This window comes from Pelophylax lessonae (assembly GCF_965119305.1).
Source record: "Pelophylax lessonae genome assembly, chromosome: 2".
NCBI lineage: Eukaryota > Metazoa > Chordata > Amphibia > Anura > Ranidae > Pelophylax > Pelophylax lessonae.
Window position 1 is genome coordinate 414,516,361 of NC_138769.1, and position 22,051 is coordinate 414,538,411.

General features: G+C 43.1%; 1 protein-coding gene across 1 annotated transcript in view; it reads left to right on the top strand.

Moving 5' to 3' along the window:
- The window catches only part of ZPLD1 (zona pellucida like domain containing 1), a gene marked incomplete at both ends in the record, with an annotated part of 114,080 nt that extends 100,525 nt beyond the window's left edge, over window positions 1–13,555 (top strand). The window contains 2 exons of the mRNA XM_082244767.1: window positions 8,371–8,400; window positions 13,380–13,555. Coding sequence (XP_082100893.1) covers window positions 8,371–8,400; window positions 13,380–13,555 — 206 coding nt within the window. The remainder of the gene's footprint in view (window positions 1–8,370; window positions 8,401–13,379) is intronic.
- Between the last annotated feature and the right edge of the window lie 8,496 nt (window positions 13,556–22,051).

A 22,051-nucleotide genomic window follows, 5' to 3' on the forward strand; every position in this document is an offset into this window, starting at 1 on the left:
TGAATTTATTTAAAGCCTTGGAGCAGACTGAATATTTTTGTTTCTGTCTTCCCTATAAAATGTCACAAAGGAGTCAGCATAAGAAGTATAGGAATAAGTAAAAACGATATATGTTTATATCTGTAAAGGGAGACTCTCATAGTATATTGGACATAATTTAAGCATCCATCCAGGAAAACACACCATACAGGTTAAGAAATAATTTTAAAACAGCACAGCACAATGCCTTGTCATCGGTTTGCTGTCTCAGAAGAGACAGTGCCTGTCTTCCAATTTATTTAGTTCCATTGAGGACAGATTAATCATTATTACAATGTTCCATTTGTGAAAAGGGCATGCAATTGGTACAAAGCATTGCTCTCTAAAGCCACAAACTACTGACCTTTCTGAAGTTTCAGCTGCTGTACATGATATGACTAAAAACTATACTTGCAAAAAAAAAAAAACTAAATAAATGTGAAAATCTCAGATTCAAATTGTATTTAATATTGTTTTAAACTGAAACTATGGGGAGTCATTATTGACCTAAGTATTAAAGTAACTTAGGTAAATAGATTCATTCCAATTTCCAGTTAATAATGCAGTGTGTTAAGCCATGGCTGTTATTTCAAATTTGCTATACAGTAAACTATTTCCCAAAGTGAGTGAAATGTATCATTGGCACTTCCTTTCTCTGGTTGGTGCATGGCAGGGCATGGCTTGGCATCTAAAAGGAGAACTATATTAGAATATGCTCACTCTGGGCGTGGCCGGGATGTGAGACTGCACGGACGCTCTGGGCTCTAGCTCCGCTCCTGCCTTCATCCTATCTACACCATCGACATCCATCCCTTGCATCTAAACCCCCACAAAACTCACCCTGGGGACCAGGAGGAAGGGTGGCATGCCGCGGATTCCTCCGTTTTCACCGGGGAAGCTGCGGTCCGCCAAGTCATCCCGGAGCTCCTCTCGGCCTTCGGGTCCCGCGGCGGCCATCTTGGACACGAGGTCTCCTCCGGCGAAGATGTCTGCTAGTGCTCAGCCCGCTCGGGACCCCGGCGGCCCCCCGGATCCTTCCCCGGCTGACATCCTGGAGGCGATAAAGGCGTGCAAAGACACCCTTACCGCAAAAATGGACTACCTTGCTACGGACATTAGCTTGATCCGCCATGACCTGGATAAGTTCCGCTCCCGCGTGACGGAGGCGGAGGAGAGGATCTCTCACCTGGAGGACTCCACTCGGGCCGACTCTACGGAACTCCGTGCCCTTCAGATCCAGGTTAGGGCACTGCAGGACAAAGCGGTGGATACGGAGAACCGCCTCCGTCGCAACAATGTCCGCATCTTGGGCCTTCCAGAGCGGGCGGAGGGTGCTAAACCAGCGGAATTTGCTGAATCGTTCCTGCCTTCACTGCTGGGCCTTCCCGCCATGCCGCCGACGTTCGTGGTGGAGCGGGCGCACAGGGTCCCCCCGACTCCCCCAGTGCCGGGCGCCCCTCCGAGGCCTTTCCTCCTCCGCCTCCTCAATTACAGACACCGGGACCAGATCCTTGCTGCAGCCAGGGCCAAGCAGGAGGTCTGCTACGAGAATGCCAAGCTGATGTTCTTCCCTGACTACTCGCCCGAGGTCCAGAGCAAACGGCGCCAGTTCACCGACATCAGAAAGAGACTCCGGGACAAGGGCCTGAAGTACAGCCTCCTCTACCCCAGTCGCCTGCGAGTCATTGATGGAGACCGCGCTCGGTTTTTTGATTCCCCTGAGGCGGCTTCTGCCTGGCTGGATGTTCGTTGACCTGGATGATCACTCGGCTGCCCGTGGACCTCCTGAACTGTCGCAAGTATTGTACTTCCCTGTCCCCCTGCAGCCGGGCGCCTCTCCTGTGCTCCCCCCCCCTTGTTGTCTTCCTTTTTCTTTGCATGGACCGCTCTATTGCCTCCTCGGACTAGCCTGTTTGTTTGGTCCCCATCTTACCGCCATGTTGCCCTTCCCCCCCTGCTCTCTCCACACCTGGATGGATGTCCCTATTCACTGGAGTTATCCCTCTCCTAGTGCTGCTGATTTCCTTTTACCTGCTAAGTTTTTCTCTGTGCTGGTTGGACTGAGATTTCCTGGCCCAGAAGGGAGTCTGGGTCTCTTCACTTTTTGTTCTCTCCCCGCCTTGCTATGACTGCTCGGCAGGCTGCACCGTTAGCGGCCTGCGAAAATGTTTTTTCTGTTTGGTTTTTGGGTCAAGATCGTCCCCCTGCCTCCCCTGCGTTTTATGGGGTGTTCGGGGCACGATAGGGTGAGCCGTTCCGGCTCTGGAAAACGAGCTGTATGCTTCACTGTGTATTTCTGTTTTTTCTTTTTTTTTTTTTGTTACATGTGTGTTTTGCTGTTTGGTGCATTACTCTCTGTTACGCTGCTACTCACCAGCTGTGTCTGCTAGCCTGCGGGCTGGCTGGCCCTCTCATGCCTATTGTACCTAATTATGGCGTCACTTAAGCCCTCTACCTTCTCAATCCTCTCATGGAACGTCCGCGGCCTGAATAACAAATTTAAGCGGGCGCAGCTATTTCAATATGTTAAGTCCCACAATCCCTCTATCCTGGTGCTACAAGAGACACATCTGGTGGGTGGCAGATTGCAGGCCCTCAAGAAACCCTGGGTCCAGCGGGCCTTCCATGCATCTTATTCCTCTTATGCCAGGGGAGTGTCGGTGCTGGTGCGTAAGACCCTGCCCCATGAGGTTGAGGCCGTCCATACGGACCCCTTGGGCAGGTTTGTCGTGCTGGTACTCACCCTATGGAGGCAGCGCTACGTTGTGGTGGGGGTCTATGTACCCCCACCTTTTAAGACCGAAGTCCTTTACACTGTGCTTGAAAAGGTGTCTCTTTACGCCCCAGCCAAACTGTTAATTGTTGGAGATTTCAATGCCATCCTCTCCCCCGATCTGGACAGGCCGGTTCCGCCCAAGGTGTTCTCCAGCGACCTCCTTGATTGGGCGGAGGCGGCGGGGGTCCGGGAGACCTGGCGATGGAAACATCCTGAGCGGAGGGAATACTCCTGTTTCTCCGCTACGCACAAGACCTCCTCCAGGATCGACCTTGCCTTTGCTGGCCCGTCTGTCCTGTTGGATGTGGAGGGGGTGGCATATCTCCCGAGTGGTATGTCCGATCATAGTCCCTTGCTGGTCACGCTGCGCTCTGGGTTGACCCGCGATGGATCTATGTGGCGCTTAGGCGCACACTGGATAGACCAGCCGGATGTCTCGCGACAGGCCCCTCCGGTGCTGCGGGAGTATTGGGACATTAATGCTGGCATGACCTCCCCTGCTGTGGTGTGGGATGCGTTCAAGGCATTTACTAGGGGTCATTATATTTCCTCAATCAAGGCGGTACGCACACAGTTGGCCGCTGACACGGTGGTGCTGGAGACGGCGGCGGAGGAAGCTTCTGTCCGCTATGGGCAGGACCCCTCGGCAGTGAACTTTGAGGGGCTTCAGGCGTCCCGTCGGGACCTCCAGCTTCACCTCTCGGAGCTCACCAGGCTATCCCTGTACCACTCACGGCAATGTTGTTTTGAACAGGGGGACCGGAATGGTCGCATGTTAGCTCAACTCTCTCAGCAAGACAATCCACTGACACTGGTGCCCGAGCTCATCTCCTCAACAGGGGAGGTCCTCACCTCTCCCGAGGCGATTCTGTCGGAATTCAGGGATTTTTATTCCCATTTGTACACTACCACCCTCCCGCCGGGCCTCCTCCCGGAGGACCTGTACCCCCTTCTAGATCCGATTGCTTTGGGTTGGTTGTCTAATCATGAACGATCCGGTCTGGTCCGGCCGATCACGGAGGAGGAGGTGAGAGTGGTGATCCGCTCTATTCCCAGGGGGAAGGCTCCGGGCCCGGATGGGCTTCCGATCGAATTTTATCGGGCCCATCTGGACCTGCTGGCCCCACTGCTGGCCGCCCTGTTTAATGACTGTCTGGCGGAGGGGGCTCTCCCCCCCCCTCCATGGCGCAGGCCCATGTAATTCTAATTCACAAATTTCCTAAAGATCCAAAATTGTGCGCCTCCTATCGGCCGATTGCTCTACTTAACAACGACCTAAAAATTCTCACGAAGATACTGGCGGCTAGGCTACAACCCCTGCTCCCCTCCGTTGTCGACCAGGACCAGACGGGCTTCATGGCTCACAGGTCCACGGACATTAACCTCCGCAGGCTCTTTACAAATTTACAGGCCAATCACACCAACTCTGGCTCCAGAGTCGTCGCCTCTCTCGACATTGAGAAGGCGTTCGACTCAGTGGAGTGGCTCTTCCTATGGGAAGTACTTCGGAGAATGGGTTTCCCGCTTTTATTTATACGCTGGCTGCAAACCATCTATGCCTCCCCCGGAGCCGCCATTCGTCTCGGGGGAAGGCTGTCCTCAGTGTTTCAGTTGTCCCGGGGCACGCGGCAGGGCTGCCCTCTCTCCCCGGCCCTTTTTGCCATAGCCATGAAGCCCGTGGCGGAGGCCCTTCGGATCTCCCCACATGTTAAGGGCCTGAAGGTGGCGTGGTTGGAGGAGAGGGTAGCTCTGTACGCTGACGACCTACTCTTATTTCTTAACGATGCTGGACCGTCTCTCGGGGGTGCCCTCAGGATCCTGAATGCCTTCTCCGAGGTGACGGGACTCAAGGTTAACTGGTCCAAATCCCTACTGCTGGCAATCGATCCCGGGGCCAGGAGTGGGTGTGTGTCAGATGTCTCTCTCCAGTGGGTTGACAGCTTCACTTATCTTGGGGTCCGGGTCTCGCGGGACCCTGCTGATTTTATCACCCTGAACCTGGATCCGGCTGTAGCTGCACTTAGGGCCAAGCTGAAGGCGTGGGAGAACCTCCCTCTTTCCCTGTTAGGCAAGATCAATTTGATAAAAATGAAACTCCTACCTAAACTGACATATTTGTTTTGCCACTCTCCGCAGTGGATCCCGAAGTCCTTTTTCACTGCCTTGAACAAGATGTTCTCCAATTTCTTGTGGGGCCCCCGCCCCCCCAGATATAAATTTGCCACCCTTATGCGCCCTCTCTCCCAGGGGGGACTGGCTTTCCCCGATTGTCACAAATATTTCTTGGCCTCTCAGCTGGTCACGGCTGTCTGGTGGCTGGCTCCGGAGGCTTCTAATTCCGCAGTGGTGGTGGAGGCCGCGGTGCTGGGTTCAACGGAGGCATTGTCCCTTCTCTTGTTTCGTGGGCCTCGGGCCCCCTACGAGATTGACTACCTCCATGCGCACGACGCTTCGGGCGTGGCGCCAGGGGCTCCTGTTGGAGTCTTATCCGAGCACCGCGTCCTCCCCGAGCGCCCCTCTGTGGAGGAACCCCTCCCTGCCCCACTTGTACAATCTCCCTGACCCGGTGCGATGGACTAAGTATAACATAAAGAGGGTCTCGGACCTCACGCCTGACCTGACCCTTCCGTCTTTCACATGTCTTGTTACAGACCGCAATATCCCCCCCTCGCACTTCTTCCACTATCTACAGTTGTCCCACGCCTTCAGGGCCCAGTTTCCCCCTGAGAGTTCCCAGCTGGTGCAGCCGGATCTAGAGCGGGTCCTACGTTACGACTGCTCCTCTCGAGCGGTCTCGGTGCTACATCGCCATCTCCTCCGGGTCTCCTCTCCGGAGCTCTTGGGCCTCCACTCTCGCTGGGCCCGGGATGTCCCGGACTTGGACTCGGTGGACTGGTTGCATATTTGGGATTCCCCGTTCAGGATTCTGGTCTCCATGCGTGACCGCCTGGTCCAGTTTAAAATTGTGCACAGGGCCTACCTCACCCCGCATCGCATGCACCGAATCTATCCTACACAGTCCCCGGAGTGTTGGCGCTGTGGGGGTGTTCCGGGAGATTTTTTTCACGTTTTTTGGACCTGTCCGAGACTTTCAGCCTATTGGTCTCGTATTTTTTCCGTGTCTTCTGCACTTATGCAGATGGACCTGGAGCCCTCCCCCCGGCTTGGCCTCCTGGGGCTGTTGGATGACCTGGTGCCCAGGGTAGCGGACCGCACCTTCTTGGGCCTCCTACTTTTCTATGCCCGGAAAAACATTGCTTTGCATTGGCGTAGGCAGGCTCCCCCCACGCTCCAGCACTGGAGAGATCTTGTGGATGGGGTTATCCCTCTATACCGGGACACCTATGCTCATAGGGGCTGCCCCAAAAAACATGACCGCGTCTGGCTGCGGTGGCTGGAGGGCTCCTCGGCCGCCCTGCTGGCATGCCCGGAGTGAGCTTGAACTCTCGGGCCTGCCACCCCGCTCTTCAATGGTTTGCTGCCTCCGCATGGGGGTGTGTTTCTTCCCTCTTTTTCTTTGGATATGCTGGTTGTGAACGCTGTATACCTACGCAATAGTATTGTGAATGGCAGTGTTGTGTTTACCTTTTCTGTGCCATGTAATTGACTGAATGCACCTATGTTGATTTTGTTTTATTGTATTGTGTTGTTGGTTTTCTCTGTTTTATACCAATAAAAAGATTTTCAAAAAAAAAAAAAGAATATGCTCACTCTAGCAATAGTAGGTATACACTAGAAATCGAGAATTTTTCAAATGAACCCATGTCTTTCCTAAATAGGGCAAAGAAACAGGTTCACTTAAAGTGTATATTACCCCAACATCTCATATCCCTGATATATGTCTGTTGTACCACGTACTTATGTTAAAAACCTTCCTGTTCTCTTTGTATTTCTTTGTTTGTGTGAAAAAGGTGACAGGCCCCCTTCTTTCCCAATTTAAAATGACTGTTCTAGGTAGAGAAGCATATCTATCCCAGCGTATTGGGAAAACCGCCTTCTTGTCCTCCAATGGTCAGACTTGTATATAATTACATGCATACACAGTGTATACAAATGTTTTATCTTACATTTCTATTTTAAACTCATGGGTTGCTGTACACAGTGAGCATTTAAGCTTTAACTTCTAATACACCTTCCCTGCTGCTACTAGCTCTTCCCTGTCATTTGCTCCTCTGTCACTTTATTAGAAAACAAAAAGACCTTTTTTTCGTTAGCTTACATAGGACTAAAGACTATCTGCCATGGGAAGAAATCATAAGATGAAAGGGATTGAGTCACATGCTCTCAATGCCCATTTTTTTCAGAACTCACAGAGTTAAAAAAAAAAACCTTGTTTATACAGAAAGATAATTCTCCTAATTGTTGGAGTTGTGATGAACAAATCGGGAATGTATTCCATATTATGTGGAGCAGTAAAAATGTACACAGTACATTTTGGAATTCAGTTTCTGCTTTTTAACATTTCTTTACTTCACCTTAAGCCATGCCACTATTAGGTCTGAATTTAGACATCTATCCCATTCAGTATAGAATAGTTGGGGCACATATACATATTTCAGCAAGCCTCACCCCAGTGAGTCACTGGAAATCTAACATTGCCCCCAACTTATCAAACATTATCAAAAGATTGAACCCTCAATGTCAATTTGAAGTGATGATGGCTTATAAGAATGTTACTCTGGCAAACATGGCTTGCACATCCTAAAGTCTCTAACTATTTTAGAGAGCAATTTTCAATGCATCACTAAATGTATACTATATCTTTTCTTTTGAGACATAATTTGAACAGTAAATTGTGACATCAACCCCCCCCCCCCTCATCTCTACCTCGTCCAATCAGCTATCACTGTAGCAAAAAAGCAAGGGGATTTCCAATCACTACTTACCAACCAGCCAGTAACCAACTGAATTAACCTGTCTAACAGTATGCATTAAAAACAGGGGTTTAGTTGCACACATTTGCAAATACATGCGTAAGCTGCAGGCCACAGCAAGGCACCCTGATATCTGCAGACCCTAACTCTACCTTTAAAGAGTCTTCACAGTGAGAGCACATGCATTCTAATGGATAGATGGAGGACAGGTGACTGGAGGGAGCCCACCCCTCCTTAAAGGCACAGGGTCACACTGAACACCCAGCACATTGCACAATGGCAGCAAAGGTGTCAGTGCATTGCCTGACCAATATAAACAATAATACAAAAAGTGGTCACCTCCCCCACCTATAACTGGTCTTGATAGTAAGGAGCACTGGAAGGGCAAACGCAGAGCTATCACTGTAGTAGCATTGACTACTATAGTGATTTCCAGCTTCCCCAGTGTTCCATCAGTGATGAGATGTAAATATTTACATTGGTTCAAGCTTGACCAATGTAAGTATTTAACTAGGATCATAGCTGGGGTTCAGCTTTAAGCCAAAGACTGAAAAATATGTACTACTCTGTGCTTTATTGGCCATTTTTGAAAGGTGGTTCTTCACCGGCCTTCAAAAGACAATTTCTGTTATTTAGGAAAAAGTCAACTATTTATTGTGAATGTTTAAACAGCTAACTGTAAGATGTATTTGTTTATTACAGATGAAACTCCAACAAACAACTCCCAGCTTGGTAAGTCAGCATATCATTGTTGTTGTGAAAAATAAAGAAAAAAAGAAAGCTGCATTTGAGGACCCACACCCCCACACCCACACAGATGTCAAATTGGGAACAAAAGCTGTGTCTGTACTGCCGCTGCATCCCAACTGACATAAATGTCAACTGCCTGAATGCAGACACAGAAAACCACTGTGCATTGTCATGAGGGCAAACATATCACTTACATACATCGGTGTGAATGAGACCTAAAGCTGAACTCCAGGCATACAACTTAATAAACCACTTAAATACATATAAGTGAAATGTTTAACCTGCCAAAGGATTTTTGTGATTATATCAACTCAGACCTGAAATAGGCATAGCCCTGTTAGACATTTTAGACAGCCTAATAAACAAATATTTCTCTAATGCAGTTAAAGGCTAACTCCAAGCACAAAAAATATTACCATTGCAGTGGCCAACCCACACTGCAAGGGTTAAGTCTAGGGGTACGGGGCTAGATAGTAACACTAGCTAATAATACTACCTTACACCTCACTCCTATAGGCTTTATCCATCCATCCAACTCCTCTCTAGTGCACTCCTGGCTGTGGATGCACCCCTGTGTCTTCCATGTAAAACAGAGGGTTAAAGGCCTTCATAGTACATAATGATAGCAAGGGATTGTCCACAGCCCAGAGCATCAGGAAGAAGAGGAGAGTCCTGGAGCATAGAGTAATACCACCTCTATCTCTACCCTTTAAACCCTTAAACGTAACAAGCATTTAATCCTAGCACTATGGGTGGAGGGGTGCCCTACTGTAAGGGTCCCCCCATCCTGTAGTTGGGCTTTAACCACTTTACAACCGGAGGATTTTGCTGTCTTCCGTCCAGGCCACTTTTTGCGATTCGGCGCTGTGCGACTTCAACTGACAATTGCGCGGTCGTGCGACGCCGTACCCAAACGAAATTTACGTCCTTTTTTTCCCACAAACAGAGCTTTCTTTTGGTGGTATTTGATCACCTGTGCAATTTTTACTTTTTGCGCTATAAACAAAAAAAGAGCGTTTATTTTGAAAAAATAACAATATTTTTCACATTTTTTTATATGAAATTCCCCCCAAAAAAGATGTAAAAACCAATTTTTTTAAAAGTTTTTGGCCAATTTGTTTTATGCTACATATGTTTGGTAAAAAAAATCGCAATAAGCGTATTTTGATTGGTTTGCGCAAAAGTTATTGCGTTTACTAACAAAGGGAAAGATTTCTGTCATTTTTGGTGTTTTTTTTTTAACGCGTAATGGCGGCGATCTGCGATTTTTTTGCGGGACTGCGACATTGCGGCGGACAGACCGGACCCCTGACTGACATTTTTGACACTTTTGGGGGTACCAGTGACATTACTGCAGTAATCAGTGCTATATATATGCACTGTTACTGTAAAAATGACACTGGCAGGGAAGGGGTTAATTTTATTGGAGAGGGAGGGGTTAATGTATGCCTGGTGCTTACTGACGTGTAGGGGGGGAGGTGACTATGTGATTCATGGACAGATCGGATGTCCAGCTATGCTGAACAGTCCGATCTGTCACTCCCTGTCACTATGGAGATCCGCCCGCTGTGTTTACACACAGCGGGCGGATCTCCAGACTCGATCCCCGACGATCGGGTAAGAGCAGCGGCGATCGCCGCTGCTCCTCCCCTGGCCCGACTCCCGCTGTGAATGAAAACAGCGGGAGCGAGCCTCCGGCGGCGCGCAAGCGCCGCCCAGAAGGGGAGGAGTCCAGTCACGTTAATACTACGTGGCTGGACGGGAACGAGCCACTCTGCCGCAGTAGTATTACTGTGAGCGGTTGCAGAGTGGTTAAGCTACATAGCTTGGTCTTCTCCCTGCCCCTCTTCAGCCAATTACTAGACAGTGAAGGAGCAGCAGCAGACTGAGGAGTTCCTCTCCATGCTCTCTCCTCCTGTCAGCATTATCCATGTCAGTATATGTTAACAAAGGATATCTGACTGTCCCCAAGCACTGCCTCTCCCTTTTCCCATTTGAGTGCTGTTGTACAGAGGATTACATGAAGCTGAACTCAACTAAAATCAAGTTATTAATGCTAGTTTTTATAAAATGCATTTAGGGCTGGTTTACACTATAAATTGCACAGGAACGTGCTGTGCATTCCTGTGCAATTCACATGTAATCTGGGTGCAAAGCAATTTCAGCCCATTCATTTGAAAACCTAAGGCTCTGGAGCACATTAAAGTAGTGAATGCACTACCTTGCAAAATGCACAGCAGTTGGATCTCATCATACTACTGTACCATGTAATCCAGTGCAGACGAATATACTGTGTTTGTGACCTGCGTTTGGGGTGTTGTTAGGTTAACCCTGATACTCACTGCAATGCGTTTTGAATGCTGTACGGGAAACGCGTTCAAAAATGGGGGTTTCCTGCACTGCATTCTGATGTGAACAGACATTTAATTTTTTTTTATTAAATAAAAAAAACCAGCATTTATTTTTTTATATTTGCTTGGAGTACTGCTTTCTTCTAAAATAGCCATTTTCTAAACAGATCAAGAGTTTTAGGTACTGCAGCTTTAGTATTGGTAGTACATGGTAGTGGTTTGCTTGGACAACAGTATTTTCAATGCATAAAAGTAACCTTCGTAGTTTACATAATCATTCAGGATCATCATCAATCATTGAAGGATTAACGAGGTTAAATGTAAAGTTAGAAAAAAACTAAGACTCAGATAATAAGGAGTTAAGTTTAAAGCCTTACCTTCAGTCTAGCACAGTTGTACAGGCTCCTCTCCTGTACTGAAATTGCTTACACTGATTTCAGCGCACATTGTAAGATTCTTCCAGTATTGATTAGAACCTACAACAAGTTGGTAAAAACTGTAATAATGTAGAGCAGATACTTGGGATAAATCACCATAATCCCGCTGGATTTCCTGTCCTCGGAAACCTTCCGGAGGTCAAGTGGTTAATGTAGATCGGATAATTGGGACAAAACTCCCGCCACAATCCCGCCACACTTCTGGTCCTTGGCTCATCTGACTTCATCAGGGATTGATCAACCCTTGAACCAGGTGACGCCAGAGGTGAGGACTGGAAGTGTGGCAGGAGAAAGAGGTTTTGCCCTAAATATCTGCTCTACATTAACCACTTGACCCCCCCAGAAGTATTACCCCCCCCCTTCATGACCATGTACTTTTTTTTAATATGGCACTGCATTACTTTAACTACACAATTATGCGGTCGTGTGATGCTGTACTTAAACAAAATATATGTCTTTTTCTTTTCCACAATTAGAGCTTTCTTTTAGGGGCATTCGATCACCTCTACAGTTATTTTTTTTTTTGCTCTATAAACAAAAAAAAAAATCTGACTGCTATAAAACATATCCAATAAAAAAAGTGTAAAAAATCGAATTTCTTCATTAATTAAGGCCAATATGTATTCTGCTACATATTTTTGGTAAAAAAAAATCCCTATAAGCGTTTTTATAGCGTCTATAAACTATGGGATATTTTTATTTATTTATTATTTTTTACTAGTAATGGCGGTGATCAGCGACTTTTAGTGGGACTTGAATATTGTAGCAGACAGCTGGGACACTAATTGACACTTTTGACACTTTTTGGGGACCAGTGAAACTAATACAGTAATAAGTGCTAAAAAATATACACTGTCACTGTGCAAATGACACTGGCTTAGAAGGGATTAACATTAGGGGCGATCAAAGGGTTAAATGTGTGTCTGACCGGTGCTTTACTACTTTGGGGGAGGTGCTTGTAATAGAGGAAGGCATAGATCAGAGCCCCTGCTTAGCAGAGACAAAGGATCCATGCATTCTGAACTTATAGAACGTCAATTTGCCTTGTTTACATAGGGAGACTCCGTTCTGTGTACCGAAGCATTGGTGGGTGCCAATGGACATCGAGTCCACTGTACCCACCGATCAGCTCCCACTGTACCTGATCCTGTGCAGCAAAGCTGCCTTGCAGCTGTATATATACAGTATATGGTCAGCAAGCGGTTAATGGGGTTTTATTGTTTTTTATTATATGAATGAAATTTTTATAAATTTTATAGTAATCTTTAACTACTGCACTATGGTGGTTCTTATGTGGCTCTGAGTTAACTTTATAGAGACACTTAGCGGTGCAGGGGAGTGTTAAAGGAACAGTAGGGTTGATTTACTTAAATTGGATTGTGCAAATTCTGGTGCACCTGTGCATGGCAACCAATCAGTTTCTAACCTCAGCATGTTCAATTAGGCTCTAACAAAAGCCTGGAAGATTATTGATTTCTATGCAGGGCTTCACCAGATTTTGCAATCTCCACTTTTAGTAAATCAACCCCAGTGACCTTGCAATAGGGATTGGGCAAGTGGAGTACCTGTCATAAACAAGGGGCATTCCAAACTATCCACAGAGAGGGGGAAGCGCATTGAGACCTATATTTTACTTCAATCTAGGTCAATAGAGGTGGTGTACACAGTTTAAAGAGTGCTTGCAGCACTAGGATTCTGTCTTTTGAGATTGCACTTGAATTTGTTATCACGTTGTACAAGCATGTGAAGATTATATTGGAAGTGGATGAAGTCACTATAATATATATGGAACTGTTTGGGCACTTATGTATTATAATTTCATGTGGTGGTGATTCATAAATTGACCATATTCAACATATACGTTAATGATGCCCAACTAACAATCCTGCCATTGCATGCCTCTCTGCTTCATGGAGAAATGTATTTCCAAATAATTTGTTTCCTCTTCCTGTGCTCACTCACTTTGTGGGTATGATGGAAAATGAGAGTAAATTGTAAAGTTTGCTCAATGCTTGGCATTGATGCTTATAACCATTAAATTAGGGGTGTTACTATAACAGGCCACCTTCGGGAAACTACAACAACTGCCAGAAATGATGGTCACAACAGCAGGTGTAGTCAGTATTGTTCATGTTTTCTTATTATGTACTCTATTTACTTGTATATTTTTCAGCTCAACCGCAAAACCCTTCGTTCCAAATGAACTCGGTGACCAGTGCCCTCATCTCAGGAGTAGTAATTCTTGGTGTCACCAGCTGTGGGTTTTTCATTATTTCTGTTGTCCTCTTGAACAGAAGGAAGAACAACAGCTTGGTTTTATGTGGTGTACGAAACCCAGCTTTTAACTAATGAAAAAAATTGCACTCTTTTTTTTTTTTTTTTTATATATATATAAATGTATAATCTTTGTGTACTGAAAATGTACAGTTGTATGGATGTTTCATTAACATGTTACAATATCAAGCTAATGCTTTTTTTTTTTTTTTTAAGTTTTCATACTTAGCATGTGCACTGTATTAATGAATGCAGGGACTGAGAAGCAAACATAGTTTATGTAACAGATGTGATTTATCATTTAATGTTGAAAGTGTTTTGCCTGAGCTTTTTATCTGTCTACACTACAGCCTGGTTTTTGTAGTGCTTAAACTAAGGAATGTTTTGATTAACAGCAACATGACGTATACCTTTCTATATCAGACATTCCTTGGTATTTATAAAAACTATTTATTATATGTCTGTGCGATGTTAATTACAGTAACACTTTTATCTGTTAAAGGGTTATCATAATCATGTTCAATTAGAATGTCAGGTATTTTGTTTTTTAGCAACCCTGCTTTGACGTTTTAGCAACATAGTCATTATACATTGTATTAGATGTATTAACTCTAGATATATATTTTTCCTCTGTTCTTGCAAATGTGCATTATACTCCCAAGCATTTCACTTTTTGAGCCAGGTTCATAAAATGCTCACCAAAGTCATATATTAGAGCTCTTTCACCAATATATTTTTTACTGATCTAAATGCATACTATAGCTTTTAACCTCCCTGGCAGTATGATTCTTTCGGATTTTAGGTGCTGAAAGCGGTACCATTATTTTGCATGTAATTCTTGAGAATGAGCAGCCCAAACCAACTATTTACATATTTTGTTTTTTTTTTACTGTGCGTTCTTCTTTATAACATCTTGGGTATGATAAAGTTTAAAACACAAAATCATAAATTATAATATAATAAAAAACTATAAATAAGTTAAAGTATGTATGTATGTATACAGTACATATATATATATATATATATATATATATATATATATATATATATATATATATATATGTATATATATATATATATATATATATATATATATATATACATAAAAAGTACAGTAAAACTGCAGGAAAGGGCACTGGGGGGCAATGTAATGTGAATTTATTTTATTTTGAATGGTATCAGTGTGTTTGGTGTGTTTTACATTTGAATTTGCCACCGGTTCCACCCCCCTGTGAACGTCACGTCGCCGGAGACGGAAGCCGGGGCACGGAGAGGATCGGGAGGAAGATCCGCCGCTGCATACCGCTCGCATACATCGCTGGATCCAGGTGACAAGGTAAGTAACCTCTTTTACAGGATCCAGCGATGCTTCTGGCGGTACCCCGAGTGAGGCTCGGGGTTACCGCTTTTGGCTCTGAAATTTAACCCCAAGCCACTCTCTGGAATACCGCTAAGAAGGTTAATGGGCCTGCAAACACATGCACATAAATATCAGTAAATCAGTGATGTGTTTTGATTAGTAAAAAACAAAAAATGGTATCACTCATTGTTCTTGTACAAATATGCAAATATGGGCAAATACTTACGTAAACCATACCTCCTCTGCGTTATTAAACATTGTGGAATTTAGAAAAAAATATTGTATGCAGGTAAACAAGTACATTATATGGATAATATTCACATTTTATGGGCAGTGACTTTTTGCCAGGGAGATCCAGTATTCATAAATCAGTATTGTATTTTTTTTTTTTTTACTAGAAATGGCGGTAATCAGTGATTTTTAGCGGAACTGCAAAATTGCAGTGGACGGATCGGACACCTAACTGACACTTTTGAGGGGACCAGTGACACTATTACAGTAGTCAGTGCTAAAAATATGCACTGTTACTGTACTAATGACACTGGCAGGAAAGGGGTTAACACCAGGGGCGATCAAAGGCTTAAGTGTGCTTCCTAGGGAGTGCTTTCTAACTGTATGGGGGTTATACTCACTGGATTAACACAGAGACCTGTGTTCCTAAATAGGAGGAACACAGGATCCCTGTGTTCATCTCTGACAGAACAGCGGTCTGCCGTGTTTACATCGGAAGACTGCCATTCTGTCTCCATGGGGAGCGATCGTGGGTGTTCGGCAGACATCACATCCACAGGACCCATTGATTGTTTCCCCCTCTGGCCAATCGGCCCGTGTGCTGTTCTACTCAGGCTGTGGCTGCTTTCTGAAGAACTTTCTGAAGAACACCTTTTGTTTTTCATGACTTGGAATGTGTTAAACTGTGTTAAGCTGAAAGTTACAATTGCATTTTAAAGTAGATGGCTCCATTTTGCAAGAAAGTTAATAGAGTGTTTCAATACTAAGCATTTTGATACTATCAGGAGTAAACTGGAAGCATATAGGAACTACCATTAAATATTTATAAGTTGTGTAGTGTACCGAACCATAACGAAGAACTCAAAATACAAAATAATTTTACTTTCTATAAGGGGACAGAGTGACCCCTGCTCCTCACACTCTATTGGTTGGTTTACTTGTCAGCTTAAGAAAGATGCAAACATCAGGGGGCTGGCTATGAACAGATGTAATATCAAGAAAAAATGGCAAGAAGATATCTGCTTGTCATATCTTCAGTTGCTGCTGGTGTGTTGGGACTCCACACAATGCCATTTAGGCGACATACTGAAGTTGCGCATGCACAGTAAAAGCTTAAAATAGAAGTTCAGGCAAAACCTAACTAATGCTAAATCTGCTCTATGCCACATTCAAAACCTAATCTATTTAACCCTGTAAAGGAAAAATCACTGTACTTACCTATCCGGTCCAGTCCCAGCATCAGCTGTCAGCGGTGGCTTCAGCATGGAGGCGGATGCAGGAGAGTCATCTGACAACCAAAGCCCCATAGTAAGTCTATGGTTGATGTCACTTCCAAGCCATTTCACAGCCATTGTCGGTCCTCTCCTGCACACAGCTTCCGCTGATGGAGACTGGACCGAATCAGGTGCAGAACAAGTAAAGTACAGCGATTTTTGCTTTACAGGGTTAGATAGATTAGGTTTAGAATGTGTCACAGAGCAGGTTTAGCGTTAGTTAAGTTTTTATATGAAAAAAGGTGCGCTGGTCTGTGATTAAGCTACTACCAGAAAAAAATGTAAAATGTGTGAATGTGGATGGTGCGCTAAATCCAATAAAACATGAACAATTAAATGTGACAAAAAAACAAATGTAATCATAAAGTCCCGAAGTCCAAAGTGATGAAACTCCTTCGATTATAAAATAGTGACATATGAACAGGTGTAAATAAAGCCGATGCTTCAAATGATAGTGTTGAAATCCCTCCACCTGGTGAAATTCCTCCTTACCGGGCGGATATTAGGTAAGTGCAAGATATATATTATTCCAAACAACCACTCCTTGTGACCACACATAAAAAATGTGCTCTTCACCATGCGTGCAGAAACCAAGATGGCCTCTTACCAGAACGATATTTAAATGGCGCTCTGTGAAATCATGGGAATTATCGAAGCTGCTTCTCTCCTTACAAGTAGGTGTAGCAAGTTCCCAAGGTTTATCAGGGCTTATATCACCCACTGGCTGCAACACCTAAGCAAGAGGCACCACTAACCAAACACTGCCATGAAGACCAAGGAACTTGCCAAACAAGAGAGGATGATATAAGCCCTGATGAACCGTGGGAACTTGCTACACCTACTTGTAAGGAGAGAAGCAGCTCGATAATCCCCATGATTTCACAGAGCGCCATTTAAATATCGTTCTGGTAAGAGGCCATCTTGGTTTCTGCACGCATGGTGAAGAGCACATTTTTTTTGTGTGGTCACAAGGAGTGGTTGTTTGGAATAATATATATCTTGCACTTACCTAATATCCGCCCGGTAAGGAGGAATTTCACCAGGTGGAGGAATTTCAACGTTAGTTAAGTTTTGCCTGGACTTACACTTTAAAGAGTAACTACACTTTTGTTGAGGAAAAACACTCCCCTCTGGGTGATATATGTACATTGCAGGGATTTTAACAAACTTTGTTGAAGATTCCTACCTTTTGTTAGTCTAAAAGAAAAAGGTATGTGTTTGTTTGTGTTCATGTTCAGATTGAATCTGTATGAGAGTGGTGTTATAATTAATAATCACCTGCGTCACCTGCAGGGCTCTGCATCTCTTTAGATGTTATTTCCCATCGAGAATATCTCAATATAAATTACATTTTTGCTGCAGGAGATACCAAAAATCAGATTTGTTTCTTAGTGCAGACTTCTGGGAAAATCAGTGAGCCAATCACACAAGCAGGAAATGTTATTTCTGGGGGGGTTCTCTGTACACCATCTGTGTACAGAGCACCTCAAGGTAGCCAGATTTAATTGCATTTTACAGGAAATTACAGAGCTGCAGATTGCGAAGGAAATGTAATTTTTAAGAATATTCATTACCAATTTGACTTGAGTCGCAATTGTAAACACAATTTAATTTTTTTTTTCAATTTCTAGTTTTTTTCTCATGAAATTGTAGTTACCCTTTCATTAAAGTCTCTCCAAATAAGAGACCAATTGGCATATGGCCACCGATAGTTTTTTCTGAGAGGTTGGATACATTCTCCTTTTCTTGCATGTAAAGCCTCCTTTTTACTCTCTAACTGGTACTTGAATCTTTTGCATATACAATCACATGCATGGAAAATAAAAACATTTTGCTTGCATATGATAGATACTTGCATATGATAGGTGTTTCCTGGCACTTTATATATATTTAGTTTAGTCCAGGTTGTACAAAATCATTTGCACGCCAGACCAGATTGGCTGCTGTTTAGGCTGTTATACAGTACACAGGAACATTATCATTCAAGGAAATGCTATACATAAATAAATTATAATCTAAAAACGTAAAATATACCTCTATCCAAAACATATATTCTTTTTAGTTTTGGGCAAAGTCAGCACAACTTTACCTCTTTCACTAGGCTATATAATGTTTCCCTTTCCAAAGTGAAGTTTTCCGTAAGTTAGTGAATGAGATGAAGTTGTGCTGACTTTAATAATCCAATCATGTGCAAGCAAATAAAGACGTATGTTGGGAGAAGGCTGATCAGGCTACCCATATAGTGAATGTTGTCTGGGCTGGAACCTAGTGAACTGGCCAAAATTTGAACAGGGTATGGCCAGCTGGAGGAGCAATGGACCCATTCATGGGCAACAGCATTTTCAACATGTGTAGATGGTAGTTTTGAACGCACAAGCACATTTAGATAGACTTGACTAACATAATAAAACTTAACTTTAGCAAATAGTTTTAAGCAGTTACAGTGGCATTATTTTCTGTTGGTATAAAGGTTTTACACAAATAAATAAAAGCTGACCATTGTAAACACTCCTGTCAGTGTTCTAAAGTTTTTCTCAGCCCTCTATCTCTCTAGCTGACACTTTTACTGGACAGCTTGGATTGGTAAAGGAAGTTGAAAAACCGCATACCTACTGGTTGGTACCCAGGTGAAAATAAAGGGGCAAAAAGTGTAAAAAAGAAAGCTAATGAAACCCCAACTTTTATGTTAAAAATGAAGGATAAGTCAACCGCACACCACCAGCTGCTAGGAAGATGAATCCTTTATTAACATACATCAAAGGTACACAGGATACAGAGATAGATGTGTTTCACTCTTTCAAAGTGCTTGTTCACTACACTCGTTCATTTCAACTGTTGCAGCGGTGGCGAGCTGGGGCCAGCACCCACAGCACAGGGATTGCTCACCTGAGCGATGGTTGTCTTCTCATTTTCACCCACTTTTTTGTTGGGTGTAAACCCTTACATATACCCACTGATGAAAAAAGCCTCAGTGATATACAGAGATTAAGCAAAGCTCCCCTACCTACATAAGTTATATCTCTTTATCTGCAGCACTCTCTCCGCTACAGCTTCCTAAAGTACACATTTTACACAACATACTGAGTTTCAAAAGGCGTTTGTGTGTATGTGGGGCTCTACACAGCCTAGAGCAGGGAGCTGAATATAATCTGAGACCTGAGTGTAGGGAATAGACATATCTCCTCTACATAGTTCCATAGGGAAACGTGTAACAGCTGTCAACCCCCTCCTGTGTGCTGGAGGAGCATCAGGGCCATCCCCCCCCCCCCCCCGGGATTCTGTGGTGTTGGTAAGTGACTCAGTCAGAAGTGACTCATGCGGATAGCAGAGGGAAGAGATAACAGAGAGGAAACACAATGGATGGTTTGGATTGAGACCAGTACACACAATATATGCTTTTTCCTTTTTCATTTCAGAGGCATATAACAACTTTAAGGATTGGCAAGCTCCAATATAATAACATGTTGCTTTTGGGTTTAGATATGATTTAGGATAAGTGAAAAATCACTTTGCAAAATGAAAATTCACTTTGAAAGTGAACAAGCTCTTCTCCTTTAGTAAATCAGGGTCAATGTGTATCATTGCCAAGAAAAAAAGGAATGAGGATATGAATCTAATGACACAAAAGTCAAATTGCACCAACTTTTTGAATACTTTGGAGAACTACTAACTGCTTTTACATTAACAGTTCATTTTGTTCTTGAAAAGTATACTTCTGAAAAGTATAAAAATACAGTAGCGTAAATAATCCAGGTTCACATGCAGCAGCAATTTCTAGCAATCTTTTGTGTTCATGCATTGCCTGTAAATTCGTAAAATGAATACATCCTTTGCTTTTTATATAAAAATGCTGTAAAAGTAGAGACATTTGTTATACTGGATTAACTAGCATTATATTAATATTCTTTTAAAAGCAGTTTATTTTAACTGACAATTAAAAGTTAACTTGCATGTTTAGAACCAAAGAAGACTATTTACAATATAACAATTGCTGTTCCATACATGTATCAATATCAATACAGTGTCATCAGGTATACTTTTTAGATTTTTATTATTGTCAACATGTTTTTTATTAAACAAGCTGTGATGTCATTACCTATTACTGTAGTATGTGTCTCACACTATAGTATGTAGCACAATTCACAGAATTTTAATATTAAACCATTCATTCAAGGTTTTAAATTTTCATTAAAGACAATTACTGTGTTGTATATTATATCTTTTTTTTTTACTTTATTTTGTTTTCACAATTGGGCTCTTGAGTCTTTATCTCCTAGAAACATGAAAGTAAAACCCTTTTATCCAATATGTGTTGGTGTGTTTTTATTGATTTCCTGTTTTGTGTGATACATATCACTGCTTTAAAGCGATTATTTCCTAAGAGAAATGGTGGCTGTTATTGCTGATCATCACCTGGAATGGCAAGTTGTGTTGCACTTATGTTCTTTTGTTATGTTCACCCACCCTTGAGTCATATGCCTTTAAGTCATATGCCTTTTAATGTTTTGTTCTCATTTCTTGAGCGAATAAACATTTTGTATAAGAGTCACGGACTTGTACAATTAAGCAGTCCAGAGACATCAGAGTAAAATTATTAGCTCTTATCTGTATATTTACTCTAGGTTAGTAAATCCACAAGATGGTCAAAATGATAACCAGACAATTAGCATTTTTAAAGATAGCAGTAGGCATTGACACCCACCATTTTCACTTCAAAGATTTAATCGATTTAGTGCTCTTGAATAGGTGGTACATAAGCTGTTTTTATTTTCCAGGATGTTACTGAACCCCCTAGAAATTGATAAGAATTTCTTTTTTGTTGTTGTTTCTAAAACAATTTAGGAAAATAGTATATACATTAATATTTTAACTATTGTAGTGTTCTGCTATACATTTTTATTCTGGCCTTGCTTCCCACCTGTAGACACTTGTAAACAAACCAACAGCAAGACTCTACAGGAGAAAAGTGCAAGATCTATCATGAGGATTCACAGGATTTTTTTTATTGCTAAAACAATATACTGTAATCTCCTGTTTCATATTGTTAATGTCTGGCTATAGCGTAGCAGCTTTACCTGGTAATGTAAACCTAAAGTGGGTGTAAACCCTCACATACACTCAGTGAAGTGAACAGCCTCAGATGATACACAGGGATGATGGGACACCTGGAGGACTTCAAGGAATATAATCTGAGGAGGCTAAATACTTTTTCTGGACCCTGGTTAGCTTTCAACTTTCTTATTTTCAGTTTATTTAAAGGGACATCTATAGATCCCCCTACTACAATGTAGATATCTCTATATTGAAATGAAAAAAAATCCGCGCTTAGGATAATAAAAGTTGATACTGGCTGCAGCCCACCTGTACACTATATTCCTAGGAGTATAGTAAAATGAAAGATGCAAGAACAGGTTGATGGCGCTGCCAGTATATACCTGCTAATACGTTCGCTTTCTAATGATGCTAAAATAAATGTTAGGTATAGAATTGATAAAGTGTCTTGTGCTTCATAAATAAATATTGAATATGAAATAAAGTGTCACTTTATTTCATATTCAATATTTATTTATGAAGCACAAGACACTTTATCAATTCTATACCTAACATTTATTTTAGCATCATTAGAAAGCGAACGTATTAGCAGGTATATACTGGCAGCGCCATCAACCTGTTCTTGCATCTTAGATATCTCTATATGGATAGTCT